At 33.2% G+C, this 15,906-nt stretch overlaps 4 protein-coding genes across 4 annotated transcripts; 3 read left to right on the top strand and 1 right to left on the bottom strand.

The window, feature by feature from the left end:
* Positions 1–214: 214 nt before the first annotated feature.
* TRIADDRAFT_53049 (uncharacterized protein) lies at positions 215–1,326 on the top strand (the record flags this gene model as incomplete). The annotated part of the gene is made up of 3 exons (XM_002109761.1): positions 215–271; positions 875–1,126; positions 1,228–1,326. The coding sequence occupies 3 exons, from the start codon at positions 215–217 to the stop codon at positions 1,324–1,326; spliced, it is 408 nt and encodes a 135-aa protein (XP_002109797.1).
* A 740-nt stretch (positions 1,327–2,066) lies between these two features.
* On the bottom strand, positions 2,067–5,027 carry TRIADDRAFT_53048 (uncharacterized protein; the record flags this gene model as incomplete). Its single annotated transcript, XM_002109196.1, has 13 exons — positions 2,067–2,211; positions 2,299–2,426; positions 2,542–2,673; positions 2,753–2,819; positions 2,890–2,927; positions 3,057–3,155; positions 3,269–3,401; positions 3,482–3,594; positions 3,694–3,774; positions 3,980–4,117; positions 4,243–4,366; positions 4,504–4,613; positions 4,863–5,027. 13 exons carry the CDS (start codon positions 5,025–5,027, stop codon positions 2,067–2,069), a joined length of 1,473 nt encoding a protein of 490 aa, XP_002109232.1.
* Positions 5,028–6,793: 1,766 nt separating this feature from the next.
* Positions 6,794–9,273, top strand: TRIADDRAFT_21022 (uncharacterized protein; the record flags this gene model as incomplete). The annotated part of the gene is made up of 3 exons (XM_002109760.1): positions 6,794–6,907; positions 7,411–8,523; positions 8,632–9,273. Coding segments are annotated over 3 exons (1,869 nt in total), but the record flags the coding sequence as incomplete, so codon positions are not given.
* Positions 9,274–11,606: 2,333 nt separating this feature from the next.
* TRIADDRAFT_20827 (uncharacterized protein) lies at positions 11,607–12,839 on the top strand (the record flags this gene model as incomplete). The annotated part of the gene is made up of 6 exons (XM_002109759.1): positions 11,607–11,688; positions 11,795–11,922; positions 12,025–12,184; positions 12,309–12,409; positions 12,475–12,556; positions 12,703–12,839. Coding segments are annotated over 6 exons (690 nt in total), but the record flags the coding sequence as incomplete, so codon positions are not given.
* Positions 12,840–15,906: the final 3,067 nt, after the last annotated feature.

Raw genomic sequence — 15,906 nt, 5'->3', positions numbered from 1 at the left:
ACTGTACTGTACAGTTCTTTTAGTCTTTTGCCACTACAGTACACTGTACTGTACTGTACTGTACTGTACAGTACTTACGGTACATACTGTATGTACTGTACATATGTACTGTACTGTACATTTAACGCGGGCTGACATTACAGCTGCACTCCAAAGTACGTAGCTACCGTCCCAAGTTGATCGCAGCACGTTCGGTGCAAGGACTAATGACAAGATGGTGAGCTTTATTAGTGAATCAGAAACCGATGATCAAAATCACTCGATAACTGAGGTGAGGCGCAGATTTACATGTTCGGTTTATTTATTATAAGGGATAAAACAATAGTAAGCACAGCACATGTATAATATTTAATATAATTCGTTAATACTCTGCATCTTTACCGATTCTGTTATGACGCAAATCGATTTTAATTAGGCTACGCGTATTACAATATTCAATCCTACGAGATTCCTTGCTGTCTCGTGTCGTTCAAGAGTCAGCAGAACGACGAGTTGCGATGATTTATAGTGCTATAGTAGATAGGTCAAATCTCTCTAAAATACACATGCAGTTTATCTAGCGTTGAAACACCGTATATTTCGATGTATATGATTAATTGCAAATTATTGATTTTCGCTTTCTTACTTTAATTTACTAGGTATTTTCTGCATGAGTAGCCTATTTTACGATCTTGAATTTACAGACTGTTCACACTCAAATTTGTGTAGAAACTTCATAAAATCATTGCACGATACCTTGACGATACGATAATTCTAACTATTCTGTCTGTTATTTTAACATATTATTAACATTAACGTGACTATTCACTCGCAATATTGTTGACACATTATGTGCTCTATTACTTTCTGAAATTCTTTTATTAAATCCCTAAAGGAAGAGGATGAATTCATAGAAGAAACTATCGGTGAACGATTGTGGGGATTAACCGATATGTTTCCAGAAATTGTACAAAATTCTATTAGTGTAATAGCGACATTTTCAATGCGAGGTGGAAAAAATGTAATATGGTTCACATCTAAAGCGATATGGATTACCAGTACTTCATTCATGATGCTTGTTTTGCCCGTAATGTTAGAAATTGAACGTGTTACTGTAGAAGAACAGCAGCTACAGCAACAAAGACAGGTGAATTAGACAATCGTCTTTATTGTTTGGTTCTTGCTTAATTTTCCTCCAGCTCTAAAAGTTTTTGTTGGAATTAAGCATTTACATTATTTTCATCACAGATCCTCTTAGGTCCGAATGCAGCCGCTTCTGGTTATGGGCCGAGCACTCAAGGGTTGGGGGCGCTACCGTCAATGCCTGGACCGCAACCAAAGTCATAGATTAATCACATGCTCATGAATTTACAATTAAATATTTTTAATAATATTCTGATATAAAAGACATATCTGAAATATTGCTCTTTTCTACATTTCATAAAAACATGAGTTTCCTGCTAGTACCATAGTATTTAAATAACTGCCTGTAATATGCATGTCCATGTGCAATTCAGCAATTATTTCAAAGGTCTTATTAGCCATTACATTTCAACCCAAGTATGATTATACAGTTATTTTATTGGTTCAATAAAAACTAAACCTTATCCTAGAAACTTAGAATCTTTTTTGGATGATGTTGATCAAGTGTACTATTGATATTTTAAAAGTCAAAACTTAATTATTCATCATACCAATAGCAAAGATATGAGTATATCTTCATATATGTAAATCTTCACGTTTACTCGCGCACGACTTAATTTGTTTCAGATACATCAGCAAACAGAAATGTGCAATTTAAGTTATGCAACAAAGCTGTGTTTCTTTTTTGAAACATGCAGTAGTACATATCAAAAGAGTAAACAATGTATCTGCCGGTCCAAAAGTTAATTATATTCATTAATAGTAGATCTTTCTATCAATTCATTGTGCAATTTACCGTTGACGTTCCAAACTTCACTATGACATTAGGACAATACGCATAGTCTTAAATACTAGCAGCTTTCAGATTTTAAACTAAACATGAATATTTAGGTTTCGCAAAATAAGTTATTGCAAATGCATACGTAAACTGTACTTTAGCTCTTTTATAATTTACACGATCCAGAATATCTAGGAAATGGCATGACATCGCGGATATTTGCAAGGCCTAAGATAAACTGTAGGAATCGTTCAAACCCCATTCCAAAGCCGCCGTGACGGATAGTACCATATCTTCTTAAGTCAATATACCTAGCGACCAATTATAAATATAATTAAATAAATACCTTCATTAAGGAAGGCTAGCTCTTAGGTTAGTAAATATGACATCCATTGTACCAGGAATAGGATTCCTGCGATATATTAAAGGTTTTCATGTTGTTTAATAATAAATCAAATCTTTCTTCACGAAGGCTTCCGCCTATTAGTTCTCCAATAGTAGGCACTAAAAAGTCAAAAGCTGCAACCTAATATAAATTTAGCCCAGTACAGTCACTTAGCTTTATTTAAAATAAACGTGGTAATACAGCTTAATCTAAATAAGTTAATTAGATCTAATAATTAGGACCGATAATCACTAACTGTTTTGTCATCATCATTTTTTCTACAGTAGAAAGGCCTTAATTTAGCAGGAAAATCTGTTATAAAAAGTCCTTTATTTCCGCTCATTTGAATCAAATAATTTTCATGATCACTCTGTAATTCTTCGCCCCACTAAATAGATATATAGAAATATGTACATAAGCATAAAAAATTGAAAGAGCAAAGCCATAACAAATTCTATTTAATCCACCTTAGGATATGTGGTAAACTTTTTGCTGGTGGCTTCCAAAGCACTTATTGCGTCCTTATAAGTCATTCTAAACATTATAACAACATATTAGATGGGTGGAAATACCTGCGTGAATTTACTAAGAGCATTAACTTCACCTGGTACATGAGAAATTTAGGAAGTCATCCAAGGCTATCTATAAATGAAAGTAAGTATCAATGACTGTGAAGTATATACCAATGAAAAGTCTGTGTTAATCTCGAATGAGATGTCTCCCAAATCAAGATATGCTGTATTATTTAATATATATTATCTTTAATGTAACCTTATGATTTGGAGGAACAAATCCATCAAATAAGCTTAGGTCATCCTGGCATATCACCAATAACTTTTTTATAGTTTCTTTAACGAAGTGTTCTGTACTCTAAGTAGCGCACAAATTTTTATTACCGATATAAGAAACGATACTTCGTAGTAGCATAAAAGAATATATATGTATGGATGAGTATATATAGTATGGTGCATATGATCACTCACACTGATTAGTATTTCCATATTATCGAATCTAGTAGATTCAGCTTCGATCATGTAAAATTCTGCTAAGTGGTGGCGTGTATGAGATTTTTCAGCCCTGAAAGCCGGACCAAAGGTATATACATGTGATAGTGAACTGAAATACAAAGCAAAAATGGTCAATACTATTGTAATTCTACTTTTACTGATCAATACCATTTATGAGTAAAGTAAAACCTCATAAGAGCTTCAGCATGAAGCTGCCCTGATACTGTTAAAAAGCTTGGACTATTGAAAAAGTCATTAATTCGCTGATCATCTGTTCTGTCAGTGTTTTCCTTATTTTTAGGCTAAATTAGGTTATTAATATAATCTATGAATAGCGAATCTAAATACAATTAATACAATGATAGAAAAAAGGTGTAGAATATAATATAATATGATCATACTGTGACAGTGAACAAATCTCCGGCACCTTCGCAGTCACTGGAAGTTATAATTGGAGAGTGAATAAATGTATAATAGTAATCCTAAATATAAACAATGAAATACCGAACATTATTATTACTGTATGCATATAGCAGATCCTTCTTACTTAATTCAATTAAGTTTACACTCATAAATTTATTTTCTTTAGGGTTTATACTTATACTACAAGCATTGCCTCAAAAAGATAAAGCCATAAAAAACCATTGACAATTGACCGTATCCAACATTATTTGAATATAACTAGACCTGAAAGTATTTATGAAGTTGCATGCAAGCTTGACTTCTTATTCTCAAAAGTGCTTGGAAAACATTAGTTCTTGCTCGTAAATGTGGAAATTTTCTCAAGTACTCTAGGCTATAGCGTCTTCCAGGAACAAACGGAAACTGTATGCATCGTAAAAGCATAAATTCAGATATATCTGTGATTTCGCGATCCAAATTTACTAATACTGTAATATGTTATGTCACCCGCTTGTCAGAGCTCGTGTTCTAAAGTATACAGTACTCACGTTAGAATCTAACATATCTCCTAATACAGTAATTGTATCGGCTTGTAATTCGTAAAGTTGACCCTTGTGGCTACTTTCCACTAGTTCTCCACATGCTTCTACAGAGCTTCCAATTGTAGGCGGCCTATTGAAATAGAAGCAGCGATCCTTTAGCTATTATTTATCATCATTATTCACCCATTCCTTGGATTTTCTTAAACGGTATTGGAATATGTAAAGTAGAAAGTAGAAACTAACATTCCCGAAATATGGCTAACTTACTTCGTGCAAGCGGAAGCGGGAAGAACCACCTGTAGCTTACTCGCGCAAGAGCCATCACTTACATTTAAAAAAATTACGTTCTTTTGAGATCGACATAATCGCACCCATCCCTAGCAGCGGTAGGAAGAATCATAGTACAGTATTGTAATTTTATTATATTAACAATAAGTAAGATTCAAGGTTATGGTTAGGGGCTTAAGTACAGGAGATGACAGGAAGAGAAGTCCCTGGAGATAAATACCTCGAAATCACACTACAGTCAGTATATCTTAAATACAAATAAAATTTCATAACAGAAATAACTGTAATATAATTATTTATGTTTATTGTATTCAACGCATTTAATGCGAATACCAAACCTTAATCGTAATCCTCTCTCGTTTTCGAGCAATTTCTCCTAGCATGATCTCTTTAATAGTACATGTTACATATGCACGAACATGTTTATACCACATTAGAACGGTTTTATTGTTCATACAACGATTAAAAGGAGATATAATACATTGAGCCCGTATAAGATTCATGTCAAAAATAAATCTCTTTCAAGCCTAGTACGATTCAAAACATCTATCGAAATAATAAAATTAATTCACATATCCACACCACTTATAGTATACGGTATATCAGTTGTACTGCCTTCAGTAATGCTGTACTGTACAGTACAGTACTATTATTAACAATATCATTGCTTGCCGCTCTGCCCAGAACTGCTAGTGCTGTACTGTACTGTACTGTAGTGTGTACGTACAGTACTATACAGTACTACTGTACTGTATGCCCTGGATCTCTAATAACATTCTAACTGTAAGTGTACAGTACAGTACAGTACGTACAGTAAAATAAATAAATAAATACAAAATCAGTACAGTACTGTACACTGTACAGTACTTGTGTATGATAGTGTAGAAAAACGGCATTTCAAAGGGGAGTGCTGCACTTAAAATTGGGAAAAATTCAAGTTTTAATTCTTTTAAGCAAATCTAATCAATTAATTTATATAATAATAGTATTATTATGCACCTATAACACTTTTTAACTACGGCAAAATTAGAAACTGAAGATGTAGTACTGTACATTAAAATAAAATTAATTAAAAATGTAGCAGTACTACTTGTTCCTAAATTTATTTATGAATCTCAGATGCAACTTTACGTCATGCCTCGAATCCGTTGCAAGTTACTTTTTGGCTTAATATTGGCAAGTTTATCCCTTCAATTTCTTTTTTATAATCTTTCTCCATCATTGGACGACTGCGCTAATCCGAGATCTCAAGATCATGAAAAGGTTCGTACCACAAATATCGGGTTCGAGGAGGTAAACAAGAGACAGCACTCACACTCACTCATTCTTCATGTTTAATACACAACAATATTCGCCATAAAATGTTGACTGTTTTCAGTGGCTGTATTATTATGTCAGCCCTAGACATAGGACAATACTACATTTGTTGTTGAGATGCTGATGTATCTATCTGTACTTATAATTGATCGATAGAATATGGATATTCGTGATCTGGAATTAGAGTGCGAAATTGTACAAGTTTATAATAATAGCATTCTTATTGAGAATCGATGCAATGGAAGCTTGGTTACCAAAAGTAAAATCTTAATTGAAAGTTCCTATGGATCAGTCTGTCGCATTGAAGACGAGTTAACATTAAGCGCCTATAGGCGAGCTGGAAGTTTGAATTGTAAAATAGGCATACTGCAGACGGCGTGTTTAGCAAAAATCAGGATGTTATACAATGTATCCTTGCCTTCTAAACCTTGTAATCCAAGATCTAGCGATGAACAATCATCTACTGATCAGGTCATATTATAGCTATCGCTGTACAGTGTACAGTACCAGTAAACGGCTTAACTTTTGTACCTTACTACTCGTAATTATTTTTACAGTGTATTGTTATATTTTATGTTTGATTTTACGTAAACATTTTAAATTAACGAAAAGATGTTTTTTAAAATAATTCTGCTATAAAACGTTTAATAATATGTCGTTCATTATGAATTAATACAATTTTCTACCTTTCATGAAATTATATCGTGCTTTTTGTGACAGAAAATTTCTTAATTGAGTTAGACTACTTAATGTTATACATTCGTATCTTATAGTATCATTATTCCCCTACAAATGCGATATATTTTCGTTAAAATAATTTATTTACGTACTTTCTGTACCTTCTTAACACATGATAATGCTATTACTGCTATTCGCGGTTCTATGAAATATGAAAGAAAACTTATAATATTCTCCTGTGCTGAATCACGCTTGATTATTTTAGGATTATGCACCGGCTAAAATCCTGTTTATAATTATTGTCCATGGACGTGATTTTCGACAATTTAAGCGTTTATTAACCGCTATCTACAACAAGAATCATTATTACTACATACATACTGACAAGGTAAGAGGAGTGCTGTGCTGCAGTAGCAATAATTAAATTAATCAAGTGATTAAAATGAAATAATTAATCTGATCGTAGCGTAACAACTCAGATGAGAAGGTATGATAACCGTGTACAGCAATGTGTTTTGCCATCACAGTTATTATTATTAGAACATACGAATACTTACTTTTTGTACTACTACTAAATGAGATTAGTGACTTTACTAGACGTTACCTTATTCATGCCAGAGACTACTAAAAGAAAATGCTAGTTAAGCACCTTAACCTTTATTATCCATTAACTATTGTCAGTCACGATTTAAAGCATCAAATATGGTTGCATTTGTTGATATTATGAGGCTAATGTGCGTTACAACCATAACAGTATTATTGTAAGCATACCTGTATATAAAAATAATTAAATAACTAAATTACTGGATTGAAGTTATGAAATGCACAAATAACAAGTAATTTATACATATTCCTATTTTTTTAAAGCTTCATTCTTTCCTTCGTTTTTAGAGGAGTGAATACCTGTGCAACAAAATAAGGGATTTTATTGATACGCGAAAAGAGAGAAACATAGCTGTAACATCTTGGAATCTTGAGCCAATGTGGGGTAGTTCAAGCTTCCTTGATGTTTTACTACGTTGTATGAAAGACGTTTTATTATTAGAACGATTCTCGGAATGGAAATGGGATTTTTATGTTAACTTGAGCGGTTCTGATTATCCAATAAAAAAAATTGATCAGTTTACCGCATACCTGTCTCTTCGAAAAGGAAAAAACTTCATTTCCAGTATGTCGATTTCCACTGCTGAGTTCGTCAAACGTCAAGGTTTAAATTTCCTATTCTACGAATGTGATAATCGTATGTGGCGAATTGGTAAGAGGAGCATTCCCTCCCATTTGCATTTTTATGGTGGAAGTGATTGGATTATTTTATCCTACCAGTTTTGTAGTTACCTAGTAACTTCCAGTGATCCATTTATTAACGACATAATTCTATTTTATAAATATGCTCTTCTCCCAGCGGAGTCATTCTTTCACGTTGTTCTCCGAAATAGTGAATTCTGTGGCACAATAGTTTATGATAACCTTCGATTGATCAATTGGAAGACTAATCTATCGTGTCATTGTCAATATCGGAAAATTGTTGATTGGTGCGGATGCTCACCAAGTAATTATAGACGCAGCGATATATCAAGAATAGATACGTCGAAGGCAGTATTTTTCGCTAGAAAATTTGAACCACTGGTAAATCAAGAGATCTTGAACATGATTGACGAACTTTTACTTGGTAAGAAGCTCAGGCAACCAAACCGATACCATTATTGGCAAAATTTATGCCACGCTAGCGAATTTATTGCTGGAAAATGTAGCCGTTATAAATTTTACATTGAATCTTGCATGCGCTTAGCAAGAAGTAATATGACGTCTTTATTGAAAAAGAAAATTGATCGATCACTGGAATTTGCGGAACTTGTCCTAATTAATCAGAACGATACTTTTGCCGGGATGCTAGTCTCTTTCTTAATTTCTACAAATTTAATTCTAGAAGTATGGATGAAAAAAAGGCAACTAGCGTGGGCTATGCCCTTAAGTAAAGGCGCAGAGCGTCTGTATGATATGCAGGTAAAACTCATCGTTGCTAGCATCAGCTGCCACATTTCGTATTCTTCAGTGATATGAATTGCACGTATGAAAAATTTACTTTCTATGCACTGTATTCTCTTTCCAAAGGTTGGTAGTAATTTAGATAAAAAAGAGCAAATCTTTCGCAACTATGGTATATTGTCAGCAAACGATGAGCTAACTGTTTTTCAAAGATGGAGACTGGGTCCTAAATTTCATTGTAATCTAACGTGGGTTAAACCTGACGGTGAAATAGCTGATCATAGATTCTTGGCTATCGAATCCAATTGGAGATTTTCTTATTTCAAGGCAGAAATTTTGAAACCAGTCATCCCTGGAAGATGGAAAGTTTATTTAAGCATCAATAATATCATCTTTTCAGAGCTACAGTTCATTTTGTTCCCTGTAGACAGTAGACTAATTCGAGGCCTGCAGACTTCATCAGCCCTCGGAAATGACTATTTAGCCGAATTACCTAGATTGGGTGAAGCTAATTCAAACGTTATGTACACAAGTAATCGTTTAAATTACGATAATATTTATTCTAACAAGAAGTGGATCGACTCCTTAGTTTCAGAATCTTGGGAAACATATAAATTTTGTGTTGGAGTCAAGGATCGGGACGTAAATAATGCTTCATTAAAGTTGATTGCCGGTACTGGGATAACTAACTGTGAAGACTCAGAGTGGAGCTCTTTCATTAAAGATCATAAAACTGAATTTAGAAGCAATGTCGTGGCAATTGATTAATTAAAAGTAAAAACTTGCTGTTATTAAGAATAACGAGTTCTCGTTACCGGGGAATAAGTCTTGTTTACCTGGCTTACAAGAGCTTATATTATAATAAATCTAAAACAAATTCACTTATTAATTGACCAGTCTTTACGAGGATCAATTTACACGGCTTGCCTAATACACAATATTAGAAAGAATAAATAGGCAGGGTTTATACGAATGCTCAAGTGCTTTGTGAAGGCGTTCATAAATCGTGAAAACCTTGGTTAGAGGTAACCGAAGTATTTTTATCTATTGGTTAATTGTGCAATATCCTTCCATTTGAAATTTCTAATTGATAGATATTATAAAGAAAATTGCTCAAAATTGTAATCCTTTGGAGTTTTTATGTGTACATACCGTACAAAGGTCTGTTATTTACCGTTAATAAAATTATCCCTAAACTAAATTCGACTTTGTAGTCTATTGGCTTTCGTTCGAAAGAATTCCTATTAATTTTTAAGCTTTGCTAGCAAACTGGCAATAGTCATTGCTATTAAGTAGAAACTTCTACTGCAACCAACGTACTGTAGTACCGATATACAGTACAATAAGTTACTTAAATGTGCGTTTGAAATTCACTTCAAGTTCTGACTCTGTCAGCCAGAGGACATTCGACTTAGTTTGTGTTATTTAGAAGCGTATACTGCCGTACAGTAACTTAATTTTAGTTAATAATAAATATTCGAGACTTCAATATTACAGTTGATTTGCCTTTGTTATCATCTAACTGATTCACAGAACTTATACAGTATTGTGCAGCTTTAAAATGCTGTGCTGCACTTGTAGTGTACACTGTACAGTAGAGTCTACTGTACACCCGATTTTCATTCGATATTTCAGATTACCTAGAAATGGTCTCAAAATTTCAAATCACTGTACAGTGTACAGTGTAAACTTGTACTGTACTGTACTGTACGGTATGTACTGTACATTGTACAGTACAGTACTGTATTTTGAATTTATAAACCTAAAATAATAAAATTAATTTTTTAAAACTAAAGAACAACAAGTCGTTTTCAACGGATATGACATCGAGACATTTTGTGATAAAGTGGTAATGTTCGCTCATATATTTTGTTGCTCAATATCATTTATTTCGTATGATAAATGCTGCAATAGCCTTGTACACAAAACAGATTAAAAATACTTGACCTACATTTATTTCGAAAAAAAGTTTCCGATTACGTTAAATTAATGAAACCTAAATAAAACCTTAAAGACCTTCTAATCTGGCCTAACTGGTCCTCCTTAGTCTGTATGTCATACTTGTACGTTATATTTCATTCTCATTTAGCAAGAAAGGTATATCCAAGGTTTAAATGTGTGCAACACAGCGTACAGCATTTATGGAATCCGCGTCCCTTGCAAGAAATTCATAAGTAGCTTTTTGAAGTGTAATAAAAAGAAAGAAACATTTATATTTTCATATTAGATGAAATCTACTAAGGAAATCGCCAGGTAATCATGTTATTTTTATCATTACTGTTCTATTTGTTTAATTTACTATCGTAAGCTAGTGCAAGTGGCCAAACTAGAGAGATTACTGTTTACTAACGAACCATGATGACCACGATCTCAAATGTTTACTAAATACTCGATAAAACAATTTGTTTACTGTGATCTGTTAAAAATTTAAATAACAGTAGTTAAAAGCTTAATTGTGCTTACGTAATGTACTGTACAGTGTGGATCATAGCTAAGATCATGCAGGATTTTTACACTTTTTTATTACCTATGTGGCTATCGCTAGGGTTACCTTTTACAATACTGTACATCGTACTTATTAATTGTATATCATATAGTTACCGTACTTGAAATACTATATCGATACGAAATTACAGGAGTAAAATTTATAAAATTTCCTGTAGTTTGCTATTATTACATTATTTAGCAAAAGAAAAAGGTAAACTATGGGCTCTGCTGAAGTAATACGAAAAATCGAGATATTATTTTTTTAATACAGTAAACAATTTAATTTAATTTAACTTACAGCACTGTGTGGTGTAGGCGGTTTTCAATTAGGAACTATAATACCTCAATTACTGTTTCTACAACCAATTATGGTCATCTCACATTCACCTAAGGGAATAATATCTTAACTCTCATCTGCAGACAGTTGGGGCTGGTTAGAAAGAGATCCCGAGTTACATCGTCTGAAGATCCTTGTAAAAAACGTTCAAGAAATATATGTGAGTATTTCCATATAAATTGATATATATTTTCTCAGATACATTTCTTTGCTAGAGATACATTAAAAATCTGAGGAAGTCTTCTAACGGGTAACATTGCAATATTCTCTTCCAGGTCAAAAATTTTCTTATGTGATCATAATAGATTTCGAAGCTACTTGTTGGAAAGATAACTCTTCAAGATATAGTAGCGAAATCAGTAATACGATATGACGTTATTTAGAGAATAAATCAATAGAGGTAGATGAATAGGAACTACGTATTGTTCAGTAATAAATAAGATGCCATTCTAATTCATTCTTTAGTTGAATTCCCGGCTGTATTGCTAAACGTCTTAACGCAGCAGATAGAAGCTGTTTTTCATCAATATGTCCAGCCGACTATCAACCCAAAACTGAGTGAATTTTGTAAAACTCTAACCGGAATTACTCAGGTAAGAATAATTAATTATAAGCCTTAAAATAAACGATGGACAGTTATGTTTGTCACTTTTACTTAAATTTTTTTATACAATTATACACAATCATGCCCCCAGAAACAAGTAGATGATGGAATACCGCTGGCTACTTGTTTAGTATCCTTTCGTAAGTGGCTGGATGAAATAATAAAAAATAAGAACATACGTCTGTTTAACAAAAATTGCCGCGATGCTGGTCACAAAAACTATTATAACTGTATTTTCGTGACATGGTCAGGTTGTATGATAATTAATTAATGCTTGTAATGTCAACTATTTTATATATTGTGCTATAATTTATCATGCGATATTGCATGAGCTAGTTATGACGTAACTTACGCTCATCTATTGCCAAATCGAAGATTGGGACATCGGTGTATGTCTTTATTATGAATGTAAGAAAAAGCAAATTAAACTACCGACTGAATTTTACCAGTGGATAGATCTGAGAGCTTTATACAAGGTAAATCAATCTTTCTTACATTAAATAAAAGTCAATGTAAACTAAACTTTAAACTATTTAAACAGAGGTTTTATGGTAAGAAGCCGACAGGATTAAATGGCAGTATGGAGAGTGTAGGTTTAAAGTTTATAGGTCGAGAACATTCAGGTATAATATAGAAGTTCTTTGCAGCAGATTACATCGCTTTGTCTGCTAATCCATAAATCGTACCTTAGTAGCTTTATTTATTCTATAGCAATATCTCAGTTTTACATCATGCCACTAGATTAAAAAGGATTGTTTTACTATCAAAGGACTAGATGATTCTAAGAATACAGCAAGATTATGCTCAAAAATGGTCCACGATGGATGCGTATTAGATGTAACCAAGAGGATAGCACTACCTCCAGTTAGTAGGATAATTCTAGACTTAGAAGTGATCCTCCAATGATACTCAATTTTATTATAATGTTATGAAATGCTCTCTAGGAAGAAAAATTTACTTGTTCCGTAGCTAATCGCAATCTAGCAAATGCCACAACTGTATTGTCTAATACGAGTGCAGCTTCGATAGCATCGACTTCAATGGCTGCTACTGGCATGATAGGTCAAAAAGATATTAATTCCGGTGATAAAATGCTGAAACAAAGAATGAATGCACTATCGTACAAAGTGAATGAGTACCAGGACACTAGCTCCAAGTATAAAAATTTAACGAGAATAAACGATAAAAGTGATCACAGTAACAATTTTTGCATACGCGAAAAATCTAAAACATCTTTTAGCAGCTATTCTGTTCTAAATGAAAACATGGTAAAGCCAAATCGACATATACATTCAACGAAAGATGTAAGCACTCCTTATAAAAGTCTCATTTCTCCAATAACTGCATTTAATAACGGTCAGAATAGTCCCAATCTGAATCTGGGCCTATACGAAGAGCCTCTTTGCAATACCATTAGGGATCGGAAAACAGCTAACAATAATGAGAGTTCACCTGGTAATTTATCAACGTCAGTAAACCTTATCAAGCCTGAAATAAACATACCAGTTGCCGCTGATAATTCCGCAACATTTGGTAACCCATGTACGGTTTCTACCCAGAAATCTTCATTCCAGTACTGTAATAGTGCTCGAGATTTAGTAAATAGTGGCGCAAGAGAAGCTAAAATTAATACTTTCCCAGTCCCTTTCAGATGTCTAAATATTGATGATCTCAATAAAATCAAAAATCATGCCTCTGGTGAAGGCCATACCTCAGGAAAGGAAAACATATCATGTAATACCGGTACTACTACACCCGAGGCCCCAAGTACAGTGAATTCGCCTGCTAACAAAGCTTTTACACCCATTACGACTCTAAAAGCAGACGCCAATAATTACAACTGTCAATACAAACGTACACCTCCTCTGTGTTGCTGTGGTAAGAGAGCTCGTCGATATTTCGTCGGTTCACCCGGACCAAATGAGGGTCGTACATTCTATACGTGTGCCACGAAGGCGTGTAATCCAATGCTAGACACAAACTATATGAAAACTGTAACAGCTAAACGTAAGATTTACGCAGGCTGTAGCTACTTCCTCTGGGAAGATAAATTGTAAATAACCAAGATTATATTTACGAACAAGAATTGCGGTACCATAGGTTATCGTTGTACTATTAGGGCAAAATAATCGAAAATTTTATCACCATAATAACAGTTTTGCTCAACACTTAACAAATTACTATTTATGACTTATTAGCAAATACACCCGCTCAAAGAACGGAATTCTGACATAAATCATGATCGTTTCATATATATACATATTTACTAAGTAATCATGGGAATACTCCTACTTTTACAAGTTGCCATAATAATAATCAATCGAAAATATTTCTGTGAGATAAAAATAAATATACTTCTTCAACATTTTACGCACTGTCTTGTTACTGGTATCGGTACTTCAGGATAAAGAACGTTCTTTGTGACATTAGCTCTTTTGTCTAGATTTGACGCAATATGAGTGTGCTTTACATCATAGATTACTAAATTTCAGTGCTTTCATTACCAGCTTTCGATAACGCAATGTGTAATATGCCGTGGGGAAAGCTATCTTCGTTAAGAGTGAGTCTTCCTTAAAAGTCTGATGGTTAGATTTATTGGCCTCATAGTAGAATAAAGGCAATTAGAATATTGCAACCTTGAAAATTATTATTTAATCCGCATGGAGATGGTACATACCCATTCTATACGATTTAATTCGGATGTAAAATTATGAATGAATCTCTTCGTTAATCGATTAGAATAAGATTCTTAAAAAAATTCATAAAGTCAAATAACTTCAAAAGAAATAATATCGTCCTTATTACAATTATCAGTAGTCTATATTCATAACCAGCGTAAACTCTACCCTAAAAATTGCATTGGAAAGTATGCATAACAGTAGGTATTATTTTGTCGGATGAGATTAAATATTTGTTTTGTATGTCCTATTATAAGGTTGTATCAAAAGTTGTATTAGCAAATATGGAAATAATCTATATTTCTACAACTATCATTAGAATAATTTACAGTTTCTATCATGTATATAGTGCGAAGTGACGGTGATGTAAAATAAAATATGCAAGTACGTACAGTACGCGAAGTATAATGAGTCTAGGTTCTACTAGTATTTACGATTGCTCCAAGAAGCATGCATCACTACGAACCGTAAAGGTAGAAATTTCTGCAGGTTGCAACCAGTGTTGCCGCAACACACCGTAAGCTGTATGTTAAAAAAGTCTTATATGATGCAATAAAAAACAGTAACTTGAAAGTAAACTATCTTATTACATAAGCTATATTTTTACGTGAAAAAATTATATCTGTCTTTTTTATAATGTCAACGGTTAATTGCTGAATTAAAATTTACTCTATTGGAAAAATTCACCATAAGTTAGCATTCGTATATAGGATTATAATTATAAATCGTTAATGTAATTGGTATGAGTATACTGAGAAAATTCTTTGAATGATTTAAAATTACAATTTTATTATCAATACATATTGAAAGCAAAATAATAGCATATGCATCCTTAATTTACGAGTATCAAGAAAAGTGCGGTTAAAAATCTATTGATAATTAATTTACCAAGGGAATGAATCTTTTAACGGATATCGGCTATTAAATAACCTAACCATGTAGTTTACTGTATAATTGCGGTTATTGACAGGATGTATTTTACCAAGGTTCTACACTCGCAGTACAGTAAATATTACCTACAATTTTTCGGTTAGAAGCGCGAGTATTCGTTACAGGACACTATAGCACGCATCATATAACGATAAACTATAAATTTATCAGAATCTGCACGCCCAATATCCATACAAAACACAAATTCTTGCCTCTTGAATCATAATCACGTAAAACGTAGCTTGTTAGACCTATCGTTATGCTACAATAACATTTATTTAATTTTTTAAGTACTTCGTTGCAATTAGTGCTGCGAATCACATGCTTTGAGTTAAAATAACTCTTGCAAGATTGCCTCACATCCA

This window comes from Trichoplax adhaerens, genomic scaffold (genome assembly GCF_000150275.1).
Source record: "Trichoplax adhaerens TRIADscaffold_2 genomic scaffold, whole genome shotgun sequence".
Classification (NCBI taxonomy): domain Eukaryota; kingdom Metazoa; phylum Placozoa; class Uniplacotomia; order Trichoplacea; family Trichoplacidae; genus Trichoplax; species Trichoplax adhaerens.
The sequence above is the reverse complement of the archived record's forward strand: the minus strand, read 5'-3'. Positions and strand labels throughout refer to the sequence as shown.